The 15460-nt window shown below is 49.3% G+C and overlaps 1 protein-coding gene across 1 annotated transcript in view; it reads right to left on the reverse strand.

Annotated features, from left to right (window-relative positions):
* LOC139052240 (nose resistant to fluoxetine protein 6-like) overlaps nucleotides 1-15460 on the reverse strand; it is a 76146-nt gene that overhangs the window by 28039 nt on the left and 32647 nt on the right. The window contains exon 3 of the mRNA XM_070529337.1: nucleotides 10459-10715. Coding sequence (XP_070385438.1) covers nucleotides 10459-10715 — 257 coding nt within the window. The remainder of the gene's footprint in view (nucleotides 1-10458; nucleotides 10716-15460) is intronic.

The raw sequence follows: 15460 nt of genomic DNA on the forward strand, positions 1-15460 counted from the left end.
TAAGGTGCCGCGTTACTGAGTAAATAATTGCCTGTAAACGTATATTGCGGATATTACGGGTGTTCAACCGAGTGCGTCTGCCAATATGAGAACAGAGAAAAATTGCTGCAGAAACCATCTAAGATGGTTGTGAATACAAATGAACAGGCTTATGCGGGCCGCAGAAATCGAACGGACGCAATAGCAATGCTTCCGAATTATACTGCTGATGTCGATAACGGTGTCTGATGATGGCGGCAGAAGTTATCGTCATGTTTTGATAGGCGGCATGACAGCGTGCCCGCGGCGGTGCGATGAGCGACGATGGAGAGGATAACAGCAGGATGACGGCGGCAGCGTGACTAAGAGGGCATCATGACAATGGAATCACAACGAAATCGCGTCAAGCGAATGACGACACCGTGACGACAGTGGCATGACCGGCTGAGCACCTGTGCTTTTCTCTCCGCTCGATCGCCTAACGCAAGCCACTATTCCGACAATTCGCCTTAAGATCACGTTGATCCCAAGCACCCTGAGAGTAGGTCTAAGCGAAGCCTTGGCGAGCCGGCAAGACGAAACACGATGGAGGCAAAAGGCGTAGCGCATCAGAAACAGGACAAAAAAAAAAGAAACACAGACGGCACACACGTTTGGCGCTACCAAAAGATCGGGCTCTGCACATTGCCGTAGTGCTGAAGGCAACCGCACTGCAGGGATCCCTGAACACATGTAAGCAAGGGCCCACGGAAATAAAAATGAAGTGGACTAAAATTGCACGTTGGGCTTGTTGGTATATCATGATGGAGGCAAAATGCGTAGCGCATCAGAAACATGACAAAAGTAGAAGCCCGTGTCGTCTGTGTTTTTCTTTTGTCCTGTTTCTGATGCCCTACGCGTTCTGCCTCCATCATGATATACGAACAAGCCCAACGTGCAACTTAAAACGAAACAGCGCATTTCTACAAGAGACGCGCGGCGGACTTCGGCGGCGAACGCTCCCCTCAACTGCCAGATCAGGTGGCGGAGAAACAGACATCTGGGCAGCTTCTAAAAAAGATTTATTGTCGCTGCCTTTTTCACAAGATATCCTTAGCCAAAAACAACTCTCTTAAACAAGATTCCTTTCCGAAGATTCGTACTACATGTCATCACGTCTTGATCATCGGTTTAAAGTTTTCATTCCTTCCTGTCACGCAAACGTTCTCTTCGATTCTTTTCTCTAGACTTCTGCTTTACGGCAATATTTTATTGCACAGAAAGCGTTAATTTCCTTGTTTTCTCCAAAATACAGAAGGATTTTCCTAACTTTATGGGCAGATGGGTTTCGCGTGTTATCGTGAGCTCATCAAGGTCAATCTCATGATGAATCTGCACGGCAGAAGAAAGCACGGGCCACGCATCACGTAACACTGTCACCGCCTCGCGAGTAGCCATCGTTGGTGCTGCTCGTGTCGACCGCTGTCGCCGTGACGATAAAAAGCAAATGCATTTTCACTGTCGGGTTCAGCGTCATTTGCCACCTGTCAAAGGTTCTGAAATCGAGAGGGCCCCGACAAGTTCGCGCGAGGCACCACTACAAGGTTAGGAGGACGATCCCACTGCTGGCGACCAGTTGCACAGTTTAGACGTAGTTGAAGAGAGGAACTACCCATCGCTTGCCTATAGGAGTTGTGGTCGAGGTTGTAGCGAGGACCTGGCTCTTCGTCGGGAACTAGGTGTACAGGATTTAATTACAATATTTACACTAGAACGGGAGATACATTTCAACAGCCTAGCATATGACTGCAAAAAAGGAGCACGAAGCTCCCTCCGCGAAGCACACAAGCACAAAGCTCCAAGCACCCTAGCACGCGAGTACTCGAGCACACTGCTGCTTAAAAACACTCTGTCCTCCCTAGATCCCTAGGTGAGAGAAAACTGCTGTCCAACCTTCGTCGAATCTGACCGTCCACAGTCGTCGGATGCGTAGTCGACCCGCCTTTGAGGGGGAGGGCTCACATACTCACATACGCACTTTGGTTTCCCAGTACCCATCGAGTTGGGCGAGTCCTCGTAGCCAGGTTGTCACGCTTGACCCCAGCCGGCGCCTCTTAATTCCAGAGCTGACTTCTGCGGTACCGCCACGGCTGTCAGCAGACTGTGACGAATTCCGGGGCCCGCGAAAACGCGCCGTGAAACACCCTTTTCCGAGAAGCTCTCTTGCTGCAAATAGACCATGAAGGCGACAGCAAACCAGGTAACAATACACGGTCCGCCAAATGTGGCTTGACTTGTAGGCGCCGTCGACTTGACGAAGGAGGCGCATGGTTGATTAACTTTGCTGTGGTCTCCAGTTCTCCGAAGGAAGTGCATGGTCGGTCAACGTTGCTGGCGTCGCCGGTTCTCTGAAGGAGGTGCATGGTTGGTTAACCTAGCTGGCGTCGCCGGTTCTATGAAGGACGCCAACCCCACAAAACGATCGAAACTACTGCAGCGGGCCGAGAAAGGTTCGCAGGTCAGTACCCCTGCAGGACGATCGTAATACCACCCTCCCCCCACCACTCCGTGTTCATCCGCCGTCCACGCAGGCTTTTGCAGCCGAGCGGTAAGCGCACTAGACGCATGACACTTGAGACTTTAGCGCGCGCAGTGTAAATATGAAGCTAGTCTTGTGAGGGGCTGCTCGAGGAAACGAAAAATAAAATTGTCTCGCCATCACGGCGCTCCGAAAGTAGATGTCGAGTGAAGTTGTTGAAAACCACCAATACAACTGCTAAGGGGTGTATGCAATGCTTTATGGATTCAGAGTAATGGAAGTAATGCTAATTTTGACAGCACGCCGCCACCCATAGCGGTGCTGCAAGAACACTGAAATCAGTTGCTAGGCTGGTTATTTTATATTGGCGGCGAGTAGTTTCGGAAGCACCTCACTTGCGTAGTATGAGGGATCACGCGGCGCGCTCCTCATAGGTTTCGCTTACAGCGCTCAATAAAAACACCCCGCGGCAGCCCTCCTGGACATTTATGCAGGTACTCTCAAAACGAGGGAAGTTTTTGACTGTCGATATAATAATCTTGGGCAAATTGAAAGCACAGAATCGTTTACAGACGCTATCTCTTTACCGAATACGTACAGTACGTGAACGCCACTGCGCGCGGTCGCCGCGATGGAGTCTCCCGAACCGGCTTCTTGCGTGAAAGGTAGGCAAACACTGAGAGTAAACTATGTGAAATATGTTCTTATAGTGGGCCGTCTGTGTAACCAAATGGGGCATAACAGAATGGAGCCTCAATCCAGCGATCACACGGGTTCGCAGCGACCAACTACGCGTCTGCATGCTTCTCCGCGCACAATGTTTTGCTTTCGCTGAGAGCGCGTTTTCGCACCATGCCGTGAGCTTTAGGCCGCAGCATATGAGCATTTGACAGTACACTAGCAACCATTGTTGCGTGGACGCTATCAGAACTGTTCAAAAATAATTCCCTTATGGAGACTTCGACGCCTAGCTACGGCGACTGTGATGTACCGTCACGAGGATTCACTCTTTTTTTGTCTTCTAAATTCTTGGACATTTCAATATGATTTCTCAAGTTGCGTCGCACTGTATGTTTATCGGTCTTCTCAGCGTGCGATTTCCCTCAGCTTGATTTTCGCAATCCAGTGCATTAATTCATTATACAATCATGACCATATGCCGTGCCTTTTTTTTAATGTGCGTCTTACCACTCCCTTTGCGTTCCAGTGAACTTGCCAGTATCTAGCATCAACAAGTTCATAGACCAAACCATCATGACATTGGCCGGGCAGCGGGCGCGGGCGAGCGTCTCAGTGCGCGTTTTCTGCTATCACCGAACATCGCGCAGTCCCGGCGCCGTAGCAGAAATGTTCCTCGCGTCTGTGCTTGCTGCATACCCGAGTTGTGGCCGATGGCTGTCTGCCGGTTCTAAGTTTCGCCAGCCAAGCTTCACACAGCTCCTTGCGCTGTGGCTACGTGTGGATAAGGCTGACACCGGGCTCCGTTGCGTGCGTCCAGCACTGCGGCACCGAGCAGTAGCCTACCATGCTGCACCCCTCCAAAGGCAGCCACTACCTATTGTAGCACTTTAAAATGTTGTCAAGCAGACAACCAAGGCGGTAAAGGCCTCACCACTTTATCAGAACCGCGGCGCAGGTGGTACTTTAAACTTTCGTTTTCAGCTCGCTTCAGCGCTTCCGAAGCAGCCGACGCGGCCGCTGTGTCCACGTGATCCCTCATGCGACGTCACGCCGACGGTGGCGCTAGCTTTTCCAGTGGTCGAGCTTGCCGCCAATACGAAATGCTAGGGACGTCACTCCCCACGTCGCAAGCAGCCGTCGACGCGGGCGCTTGCGCAACAGTAATTTACCGGGAAACGTGTGTGGGGAGAGCTACCTGCTTAGCATTGATACCAGGAGCACCTTATTTTCAATTATCTGGTTCGATTGCTTGTTTTGAACTTGTTCTTTATTAAAACGTATGCTGTTCTGTATGTTGTATGCGTGATTCCAAAGGATGTATGCACTGTTCGTTTCCGCTTGCTAAGTGCTTGTGGCCTCTGCCTTACCGGGGTATGACCCATCGAATTTTTACTTGCTTACGGGGCTATGAGAGAGAGGAAAGGCAGGGAGGTTAACCACAGGCGAGTTTAGCTGTTGATGCTATGGGGTACGAGCCATTGCTCTGCCCTGCACTGCAGTCGGGATTGGCCCACCATGGTTTTCTGTCTGCGTTACGCCCCGAAGAAATCCCGGGATTATAGCCATAGACAGCTTCGCTGTAAAATATTGATGTGCATCTACGAACGGCGTCAGGAACGAGCAGCCGTCATACGGCGTGTCGCAAAGATGGCGGCCGTGAGCAAGGCTGGTGCCATCCCGTACGCTCTCTTTCGTTTGCGAGGCGGTTTGTCGGCTTTCCCATTATAGTGCGGCTGCTGCGAATAGATCCGCGTCGATTCGACACCAAACTGTCAACTTTAGTCAACGACACCGTTCGCGTCCGCGGGCATGCGTACCAAGTTTGCCTGCGCACTTAAACTCGCGTGTGGACAGAAAGTTCCGACTTGCGTGAATATGTGTGTGCGAACAAGCGTGTCCGATATGATCTGCGTGTTTTCGGGGGCTAATCGGCGCGATCTTAGCACATGCTTTCGCCCTTTCCAAAATACGCGCTGCTTTTTTATCGCCGTTCCCTCCATCCGGCGTCACGTTATTGCCAATATCGTATTAATCGGTCCAGCCGACCGAAAGACCTTGTACCGACTGAGATCACGCGCTTTAAGGCATGAACACTCCGGGTGTCCTAGCGAGTGTACCGAATATTCGAAATCTCAAATGTTCGACTCACGATTCGAATTATTCGAAAGTTCACTATTCGATTTGATTCGGTAATACCCGAGTATTGGCGCACCCCTATCTTTAAGGCTAGACAAAACAAAACTCTCGCCGAAACAGGAACAGTATAGATTGCTCTCTGAAATAAATTACCCACGCGGCAACAGACGCATATGTTAGTTGAACAATACCGCATGCCTTGAAAGCGATGTTCGCAGTTCTGAGACACACTTGAAGCTGCTAAAGTTTGCTTCTACCAGAATATACTCCACTCTTTAAATTTTATATTAGAATTCATACCTATAAATCGCATTGCGCACACGCGTTTGTGGGTCTGCGCGTGCACGTGTGTGTTGCAGGCTGGCCATTGTGCACATGACCAAGGCTGCACGCTGTATCGTGCCGGTGAGCCCATGTCGCACTCATAGTGCTTAAAAAAAAAACAATTAAGTCTGATGAACAGAGTTGTCTACAGCGTTTGTTGTTCTGACAGGCCGGGGACAGAATAGAATTAAATGGCCGTCCCTGCAGGATTCTGAGTCGACTTCGGTTGAACGCGCGGAGTGGTTTAACTGCTTTTTAACAAAGGTCGTACGGGTTTCTAGTCCTCCCCTCTGACCTCTTTACAGTGAGCGAAGTGACAGGTGTGCTCGCGTATGTGTTAGGCTGTATATGGGAAAACAGTGAGCTTCGTCGAATAATGGCGCATAGTGCACAGTAATAAGCCGACCGATCGCCGCACCTATAGGGTGTTACCACAGCATACGTGCACGTGCTCCGAACAAATATGGTCGAGGAACGAACGGGATCGTCGTCTATATCGCAGACATTTTGTGCAGACGATCGACTCATTTGTAGCTGGACAATTCGTGGACGTGATACCAGCTCGTGGCGTGCAGGTGGGCGAGCTCGCCGATGTGTATATCATGTATGGGACGCCACAGCAGAAAAATAGAGAGAAAAAAAAGAACCCCGAAGCCTTAACTGCGTGAGAGTGGTAGTGAAGTTCAGTTCCCGGGAAATCGCTCAAAACGGATTCATCTGTGTTTACGTGCTCGTACTTGTCGTGCCGATGCAACCGTTCCCTCTGCGAACGCCTTCTGCTAAGATTCCGTCGAGCACCGGAGGCACGCCTTCGTCCCGGTCGCTGCGCGCGTGTGATTAAACTGCGTATGCGGATACTGGCCGTGCAGGAATGCAAACCGTCAACACGCCGCACCTGAAGATTGCCCGCGTGGCCAGCCGCGCAGTAGCAGGGTTTCATCCTGCAGACTGATGCTGTGGAGATACAGGTATGCAGCAGAGGCCTTCCGTTCACCTATATGTGGACGGGATGGCGCCGACGACGTACGTGATGACTGGGACTTCCCGCCACAAGCGTATCTCGCCGGACCGAACGGCATTCCAACCGCATCGCGTGTTTGCGAATTCTTATTGCCCTTACGCGAGAGCTCGTTTGGGAACCGCGGAGGGGCGAGGTGGAACTTGTAAATATAAAACTGCGTTCTGATATTCGTGGTTGGCACCTCCTGTGCTGCATCAGGGTTGTTTCGGCAGGGCAAAGGATCGGTTCGACTAGATCGGGCTTGCGACGTCTTTAGAATTGTCGCAGCTTAATTGAGTAGTCAGCCACTTGCTCGGAACATTCGCTCTTGTGATTAGATATATGGTTGCGGAGATCGCAAGCGACTATTGTTTCGTCGTGGGGCTCGTATTGGAGAAAAGCTGACCTGCTTCCTGACCTGAGAACGCTTTCGAACTTCGCACACTTTGAATCGCTGAATTTCTTCTTTATTTCTCCCCTGAGCAGACGACATAGCATCGTGGCTGGAAAACCTGGAAAAAAAGAAATTGCTCGTCCAAGTCCCCCTTCGCTCCCGTACGGGCCAGTGGCCTTTAGAGGGTTTGACTAGGTTTCGAAACCTCTACGTTAGCGGCGCCAGCCAGGAATACTCCCCTGCGGAAGCAGGCGCAGAAGAATCGCTAGAGGGCGAAGCGTCGCGTATCGAACTTGTGATTTCGACAACCCTTCGCTATGTTTATAGCCTTGAGGAAGCCCCTCGACCAAATACTGAAGGGCACGTTCCAGCCCCCCCGCCCCCCCTTTTTTTTCGGGAGGATTTGCCGGAAGGCATAAATAGTAAATAAAAACTTCGAAGTCTGCATCGTGTAATAACTGCAGCAGTGTCTTTCTTAAAGTTGTTCATCCCCCAACGGTTGTAGTTTTCAGGTAGGTCTGGCTTTAGTCCAGCCTTTCTTGCATTCTTAAGTCTGATCGCCCGCGTTCCAGGACACATACAAAGCAGTTCTCCAGCATTTGACGTTGTCCCTTCTGCACACCAAACGCAAGGTGGTTCATTCACACGCGTGATCGTATACACCACGCCGAGCAGACGAAACGTGATTGGTCCTCATGCATCGCCTAATCGAGCACTCCTCGGGAGAGCCGTTTCAGCATGTTTCAGTTTGCGTCAAATATTTACACGCGGGGGCTTGGGCTCCACGCGCAATCAGGGTAACAAGTGATCACGGTCGACCCTCAGTGAACTTGACTCAGATAAGCACCCTTCGTTTCGGCGCACACAGCACGCGAGAAGGAGCCGCGGTCAGCTCGTGCGGTTCTCGAGCGGAAGCTGCCATTCAAGTTGGTCTGCGGTGTGCATCGTATAAGGTGAGAAAACAGACCGGCGCCTTTGCCCTCCATGAAAGCGATCGTGCTATCAGCAGCTGCTCTTCAGTGCACGCCAAACAGTGGCGTAGCCAGGTCGTCTAGCACCCGGGGCCCATAGGTCTTCTGTCATCCCCCCCCCCTCCCGCCTTGGGTGTAGCCGGCGGACAGAGGGGTGTCTTGAGACGTATATGACCCCCCCCCCCCCCCCCCCTCGCGTTGCTATGCCACTGACGCCAAAATACTTCCATGTTTCTCGTCTATACCGCAGGCCACGTAGGCCTGTAAACGGGAGGTGCAAATTGAAGGTGGTGTACGTTCCTGTCGGCTTGATCGGGTGGCCGTCCTCTACCTCATCATCATCTACCGCACGCTGGCGGATGCGGAAACAAAACTAGTATTGGCAGCGCAACGTTGAAGAGAACTCGTAAAGAAAGAGAGGAACAAAACAGATGCAGTATGAGCGCTTGTCCGAAGAAGAGACAATAGGAGCTTGCGTCAATGTTTAAACACTAGAACTATGGCGCGGCCCTCCTCTCGTGGGGTGGGCGAGAAGGAATGGGCGACCATCAGAACCTTCCACCGAACCGGAGAAAACTCCGAAGAGAACAACGTGACTCTCCGAAAGTGACCCTACAAAAAGAACTGTTCGGCAATCCTGGATATTGTGAGTATATACAGTGAACTCTGACTTAAGTGAACATCTACAGACCCAAGGAAATAGTTCCCCTAACTGAAAGTTCAGTAAACTGAATATTCACTAGAACATGGAACAGCATAGGGCACAGCAGACATCGAGTCAAAAGTGTGAAATGCAATTTATGGAGTTACGTACATCAATATATATATATATATATATATATATATATATATATATATATATATATATATATATATATATATATACGAAGTGCGTAACAGCTACGTTGCTGGTTATCTCACTCTGAAAAAAAAATAGTAATTTTCTTTTGCACCTGTGCTCTTAAAGCTATCCAGAGAGTCTGTTTTGGGGCATTTCCTGTGGCAGAGCCTGTTGCTGAGACTCGAAGTCTTGCAACTTTCCAAGGCATCCTACAGCCTCGGCTAGAAGTACAGGATTTGAATGTGCCTCTGAGATTGCATCTTCCTCTTCGCATTCTTCTTCTTCGGGGCAAACACTGGAAACAACTTCCAGGTCTCATAGTTGAGCACAAATAACGAACTCACTGTCACACTGCATACAGCCGCCGCTGGAGCGGCGATTTTGGGGATGCGGGCATCGGCTACGCCAACGCTGCAAAGCGCAAAACTTCGCTGAACTGACAGAAAAAAGAAGGCCAGGTGCACTGATCAAGTTCGTTCAACTGAAATATTCGCTATTCAGGAATTCATTTAACTAAAAGATTTTTGCATACAATGCACAGGAAAACCGCTGGGAATTTTCTAAAAGATCGTTATTCTGAAATATTCGTTAAACTGACGCTCAAACAGCTAACGGTTTACCGTACAGACGCTCGTCAGAGTCGTCACACGCGGACTCCTTTCATCGCCGGGGCTGTCACTCTTACGGGCCCACCACGGCGTTGTGCGTGCTATGTTTGTTCCATGTAGTGAGAAAAACATGACAAACAAGCAAATACAACTACGCCGCTCTACACGCGTATATATGACGCGAACAAACTGTAATGATGGGAACCGTGAATGAGCGAAATCCACTTGAACAGCTGTAGGGAGCGCGAAGTTGTATGATAACAATGACAAAAGTGATTCTACAATAAAATCGAAAAATGTGGTTGCACGTTAAGAGGTCAGGTTGTGCAATCATATATCTTAACCGTACGACAAATGTAGAGCTTCCACTACACTGTTTAAACGCTCCTGACACTGTTCGAGAGTCTCCGACGCTTGACGTTTGAATTGCAGCTGCTTCCGCATTCGTATACGCCGTCGTTCAGCAGCGATAGCCTCAAATTCCACCGCAGACAACGCTTTCCTCTTACGACGCATCCTGGGATGAGCTGCGTAATCCGTCTGATGAACGAAACTGCCACGGTGCAGTGGATGTAGTACATGGTTGCCAAACGCAAACATATTTTATAATGCAGTTGTATTCGGTTGACCACGGAGGCGAAACAACTTAACAAAGGGGCGACTGCCGAGGCAAATCGGTGGCTACCTATAGGTGAAGCTCCAAAAGGAGATGAATAAGTGATTTCAAGTAATTTCTTTACGTTTATTTAGAGTGTTGGAAATGTTTAAATGTGGTACAATGGATCTAATTTTTTTAAATGATGCTTCGAGGTATGTGTAATATGTTTACACAAGTTTTGTGCGCCTAATGGTGTTGAAATGAGATCTGTACTCTAAGGCATCTTCTTGCAGTTACACGGACATACGGACACACACGCACGCATGCAGCACCGCGAGTGCCATGCAACGTGCTGTACAGCACAGCTCCACAATTAAAACAAAGATGAAAGCAATGTGTGACATTCACCTGCTTGTCCATCATGGCCATGAGGCCCGTCTTTGGCGGCTCCTCGGCGTGGTGATGCTCAGTGTGGTTCTCGGGCAGGCCGACGCTGATCTTGAAGGAACAGTAGCTGGGGTGCAGTGTGCTGATGTTCAGCGCCCGCAGCACAACGCTATCCGAGGCCTTGGTCGGCGGCACGCTCAGGCAGTCGTCGAACGACGCCAGGAAGCTGAACGTGCCCCCCATCACCGACGCTGGCAGCTTGGCCTGCGCGTCCGTCACTGCGTACAGTCGGCACGCAGCACTTGGGTTAATCAAGTGTCGGTGTACGGTTGCGACTGCTGTTCTGCACAGTGGCCTTCTTAATGCAACATGGTGCTCTGGTGGCAGAACAGCCGAGCGCAACTCGTATGGCCGCAACTTCGAAAACATCTCTGCGTTGCTCTGCGATATGCCCGAGGGCGCGGGACCAAATCCCGGCCGCATCACGACGGGGGTGGACTTAAAAAAAAAAAAGAAAGAAAGAGAAAAAGAACACGTCAGTGCACTGTGCATTGGGTGCACGTAAGAAAAAAGAAAATAACAACAAGCGGTCAAAATTAATCCAGAGTCCCCCACTACGGCGTGCCTTATAACCATATCGTGGTTTTGGCGTGTAAAACACGTACAAGGCGCACCAGGTTGCACGAACTGAACCCTTCGCTCCGGCCCCGACCTTCACCCGGGCTCTACCGACATAGGCATCGCTTCTGTACCGACTGTGGTTGGGCGTGGCTTTCACGAAGACACACACTACTTTGATTGGAATGACCGACAGTGCTGCATGCGACGCCTACGGAGCTGAAGAGAACATCGAACATTTATTGTGCCCCTGTCATCAATTCCAGTCGGCAAGACAAACGTTATCTATCGCATTGCGATTACTGGATGATCGGCCGTTATCTGTGCAGGTGCTACTTGAAGATCATCCCCAACGCTCGTCGGCACACACAGCTGTGGAGGCACTTTTGTGTTTCTTGAAGTCGATTGGCCTATGTGAACGCCTTCGACTCGCTCCGCCCTCCACATGCGTGCGCGAGCTAACCGCGGCTTTCCTTCCCATCCCCTCTCCCTCTCTATTTCGTCGTTCTATTCCCTCTTTTCCGTCCCCCAGAGTAGGGTAGCCAACCAGATGCATTTCTGGTTAACGTCCCTGCCTTCTCTCTTTATTTCCTCCTCCTCCTGGCACGTTTTTTCTAAGGCCTATCTTTTTTTCCCCTAACGTGCCCGAATTATGCAGCTTATATGCAGAGACCATTAATGAACGCCAAGTTTTTGAAGAGTCATGACGTGCTGTAGTGATACAGGTGATCATTTTTAAGATTTACTGTATTATATATATATATATATATATATATATCGCCTGCGGCAGGTAGCACAATTCTTGCTGAGCTCATCATTTGTAGAGGCGGACATTACTAGCCCGAGAAATTGAAACACATGTTCAACTAATTAACAAAAATTTGATTATTCCAGTTCTTAAATAATTACTTTACGGCACATATTGCAATTTACGAATGTAGCCGGTGAGTTCACAAGAAGCATCCACTTGAAATTAACTTCCGGGATGACACCAGCTTCAAGATATTGTGTCCCAAAAAGTGTGGTACGAAACACATGAACGTTTCAGTTACGTTTGTGATCCAATGCATAAAATACCGTTTCATTAAACAAAAATGCATTTTTACGGCGAGTTTGGTGGCGCATGCCTCCAAACTGGTGCCATTCATGAAATTCATTCCAAGTGGATACGCCCGACAAACTCACCGACTATAATTAATAAATTGCAATATGTGCCGTAGAAGAATTAATTAAGGAGGTAGTTAGTTACTCTTTATTAATTATTTGAATATGTATTCTGAGCTTTCGTGCAAACAATGTCCGCCTCACTGAACAATCCAGCTCAAGGACTAGATTTACTTTATCAGCAGCAGGCGATAAAAAAAAAAGAATCCGCGAAACTTAATAACGATCAGCCCGCATAGTTTCAGAGATCGCTCAGCGAACGCGCTAGCATACCATGTGCACTGAAGGTGAATGAAATATTTCAGTCGTATCAGCTGGGGTACACGTATGTTTCGCGATATCGTCTCTGACTATAGGCATGCATGATTTGTGAGCAGATTATTTGTGCAGCTGCACAATATCGCGCTTCGTCCCCCCCTTCTCCCCTCCCCTACGTTACGCCGTGACCAATACAGCTCGCATACCAGTGTGCTGAGATAACTGACACGTGTGTTCCGTTCAAGTTTAGCGAGCAATATGCAACAGGAGCATGCGCATGCATGTCATGCCACGAGAACGCTGAACTTGCTCCCAGATTCGGTGGGTGCAATGTGGACTTCAGGCATGCATTGAGTAGATGGCGCGTGCAGGTGCATCTTCTGGCTGCATGCGTTGAAATTTTCGTGAAAAAAAAAATAATAATTCGCTTTCACGTGCTTCGGTCCCGACGTGGGAGCGGCATGCTTCGGGCTAGGAATCCAGCGCGACCTGAAGGACCTGAATAAAGTTTTTCACACCATACCATACATGTTTAGGAAAGCTTGCTACAGTGGCTGTACATAAAACGAGGAATGTCAGGAAAGTTTAGAGTTCCCACGAATGACTCACCCCTACATTACGAGTCCTTGTCTTTTGGACAGCTCGCTGGCGTATCTTTAAAAATTTGTTCACATAACAAACGTGCAAGCAACAACCCCTTCTCTAGAAACCACACACCCCCGCCACTCCCCAAGAAGAAAAAAAGCAAAAAGTAACTAACAAACAAATTGAAAGGAGAAAGAAGAGCAAGTAATAGTATCCTCATTGTATTACCAAGCGTTTGTTGTTGAACTTCCAGCCGATCTTGTTGTGTGGTGGTGAAATTCAAGAAGTGCTATACTGCAGTTACAGTAAGACTGAGTTCCTTATCAGATATATATATATTTCTTTTAATTATGGGGTTTTACGTGCCAAAACCACAGTCTGAGGCACGCCGTAGTTGGGGCTCCGGATTAAGTCTGACCACTTGGGATTCTTTAACGTGCAACTAATTCTAAGTACACGGGTCCTTTTTTGCATTTAGCCCGCATCAATATGCGGCAGCCGTGGCCGGGATGTGATCCCGCGACCCCGTGCTCAGCAGTGCAACACCAAAGCCGCTAAGCAATCACGGCGGGTATCTGATATTCGATAGCAACGTAAGCGGCAGGTCCAGCGGCGGCACTGAGGAATCCAGGTTAATTAGTTTGACAACGTGAGCTCAGTCACCGTGAAGGAATGTGGTGATGACGAGCATCTGATAATGACCTTATTAATATCATTACTCGAGCATTGGTAAATCGATTCAATTCTCTTTCGCCATTCCCTTCTTGTGGTATTTCCTCAGAAATAACGAAAAACACTTTTCAATTAAGTGCTGGTTATATATATGTTTTTCTGTATCTCACGGTGCCAGTTCCGTGTCTCCATAAACAATAAAATGTAGAAAAGCTGGCGACGACAGTTGCCACAATTTCATCAATCAATCAATCAATCAATCAATCAATCAATCAATCAATCAATCAATCAATCAATCAATCAATTAGGATTCCTAGGAATGACAGAAATAGGAGCAATCGTATTCATAGCGTTCCTTGTATTTTTTCGTGTCGCATTTTACCTTCGGCTTTCTGTTACGTTGATTGCTGTGACGACTGGATAAATTGATACAAACAACAGGCGCATAGACCATTCTTTAAGGTCTAGGCTCCAACAAAGACACAGGATGACCGCTTACGCTTTGCTTACGGATATTCTACTACCTCCTTCATTGCCATATTAATAATAATCATAATCCTTATAGTCCCTGTCCTCCCATATTACCCTAATGCATATAGAATATGGTAGGTCTCGAGAACAAACTGCGTCGGGCGGCATCTGAACTGCTCCTCGAATGAAGTGTCTTGGGCCTACAAGCAGCACAACCGATTGACTCCCGGGAATTCCTTGTTCGCTTTACCCTCGCCATAAATCTTTTTGTTTCTCTATCCACGGTCTTTCCACGGTTTTCTTTTTTTCCACGGTCAGACGTTTAATTATACTAAATACCGTAGTCCCTGCTGCATAGATGCGACAGTGGACCTAAGCCCTGAGTCACAACTGCAGTGTACGCCGCCGGGACCATCAACACCACGTGAGTGCCAGCTCGGAATTTCCAAATGCGGCGCAAACCTTCCTCTCTAAGCTTTTTTCGTCCTAGTTCACCCAGGCCTATATCGACAGGAATGTATACGCTCTGCAGCGTGCCTAGAGCTGACTTCCATCACATGATGTTCATATGCCCTGAGCTCCAGCCACCCTCTGAGTGTCAACTCACCTACGTCGAGGGATGGGAGACCGCGGTGCCTAGCTCCAACCCAGCCGACCAAACACGGCTGGTGGACTGGGCTCTGAGGGTCACCGGAGGTCGCCGAGGGCCATAAACTACCTGTCATCCTACGCGTTCCCGAGCCCCCTCACAAGTGGTATTGTAACACATAAGGCTCAAACACAATAGATGCTTACCGCCGCTACCAACGTGGCAGTCTCTCCAGTAACCCACCGGTGTTGTCTTACGCGGGCCTGCGTCGCAGTATACTGGAAATATAGCAGTTTGTGTCTGGGTCCCGTACAGACTGCCTCGTTGCTCCTTCACTCCGAGCACATACGCGCTTTTTAAAATTTTCTTTTTTGCCTGCGGCGACGTGCCTGCATGCTCCAAGCCAAGGTGTGTCGCGGACAGCTCCCAAAGACTCAGCAGACAGCGCGAAGTTTCCCGGAAGGACCCCACATACGGTATACGGCCCCCCGTCCCTGGCCGTTACACATTCGGTAGTTTACTTGGCGCCCCAAAAGTTGCTTTCCTTCGGAGCCGGGTCCAGTTACAGTGTGAGAGGCGCCAGCACGGGCGCGCCTGACCGGACACCGGAGGCGAGAAGCCGGGACAACCGCTTGTGGAAGGAGGGGAACGCGCATCCGATGGAAT

Source organism: Dermacentor albipictus, unplaced genomic scaffold (assembly GCF_038994185.2).
Source record: "Dermacentor albipictus isolate Rhodes 1998 colony unplaced genomic scaffold, USDA_Dalb.pri_finalv2 scaffold_20, whole genome shotgun sequence".
Lineage (NCBI taxonomy): Eukaryota > Metazoa > Arthropoda > Arachnida > Ixodida > Ixodidae > Dermacentor > Dermacentor albipictus.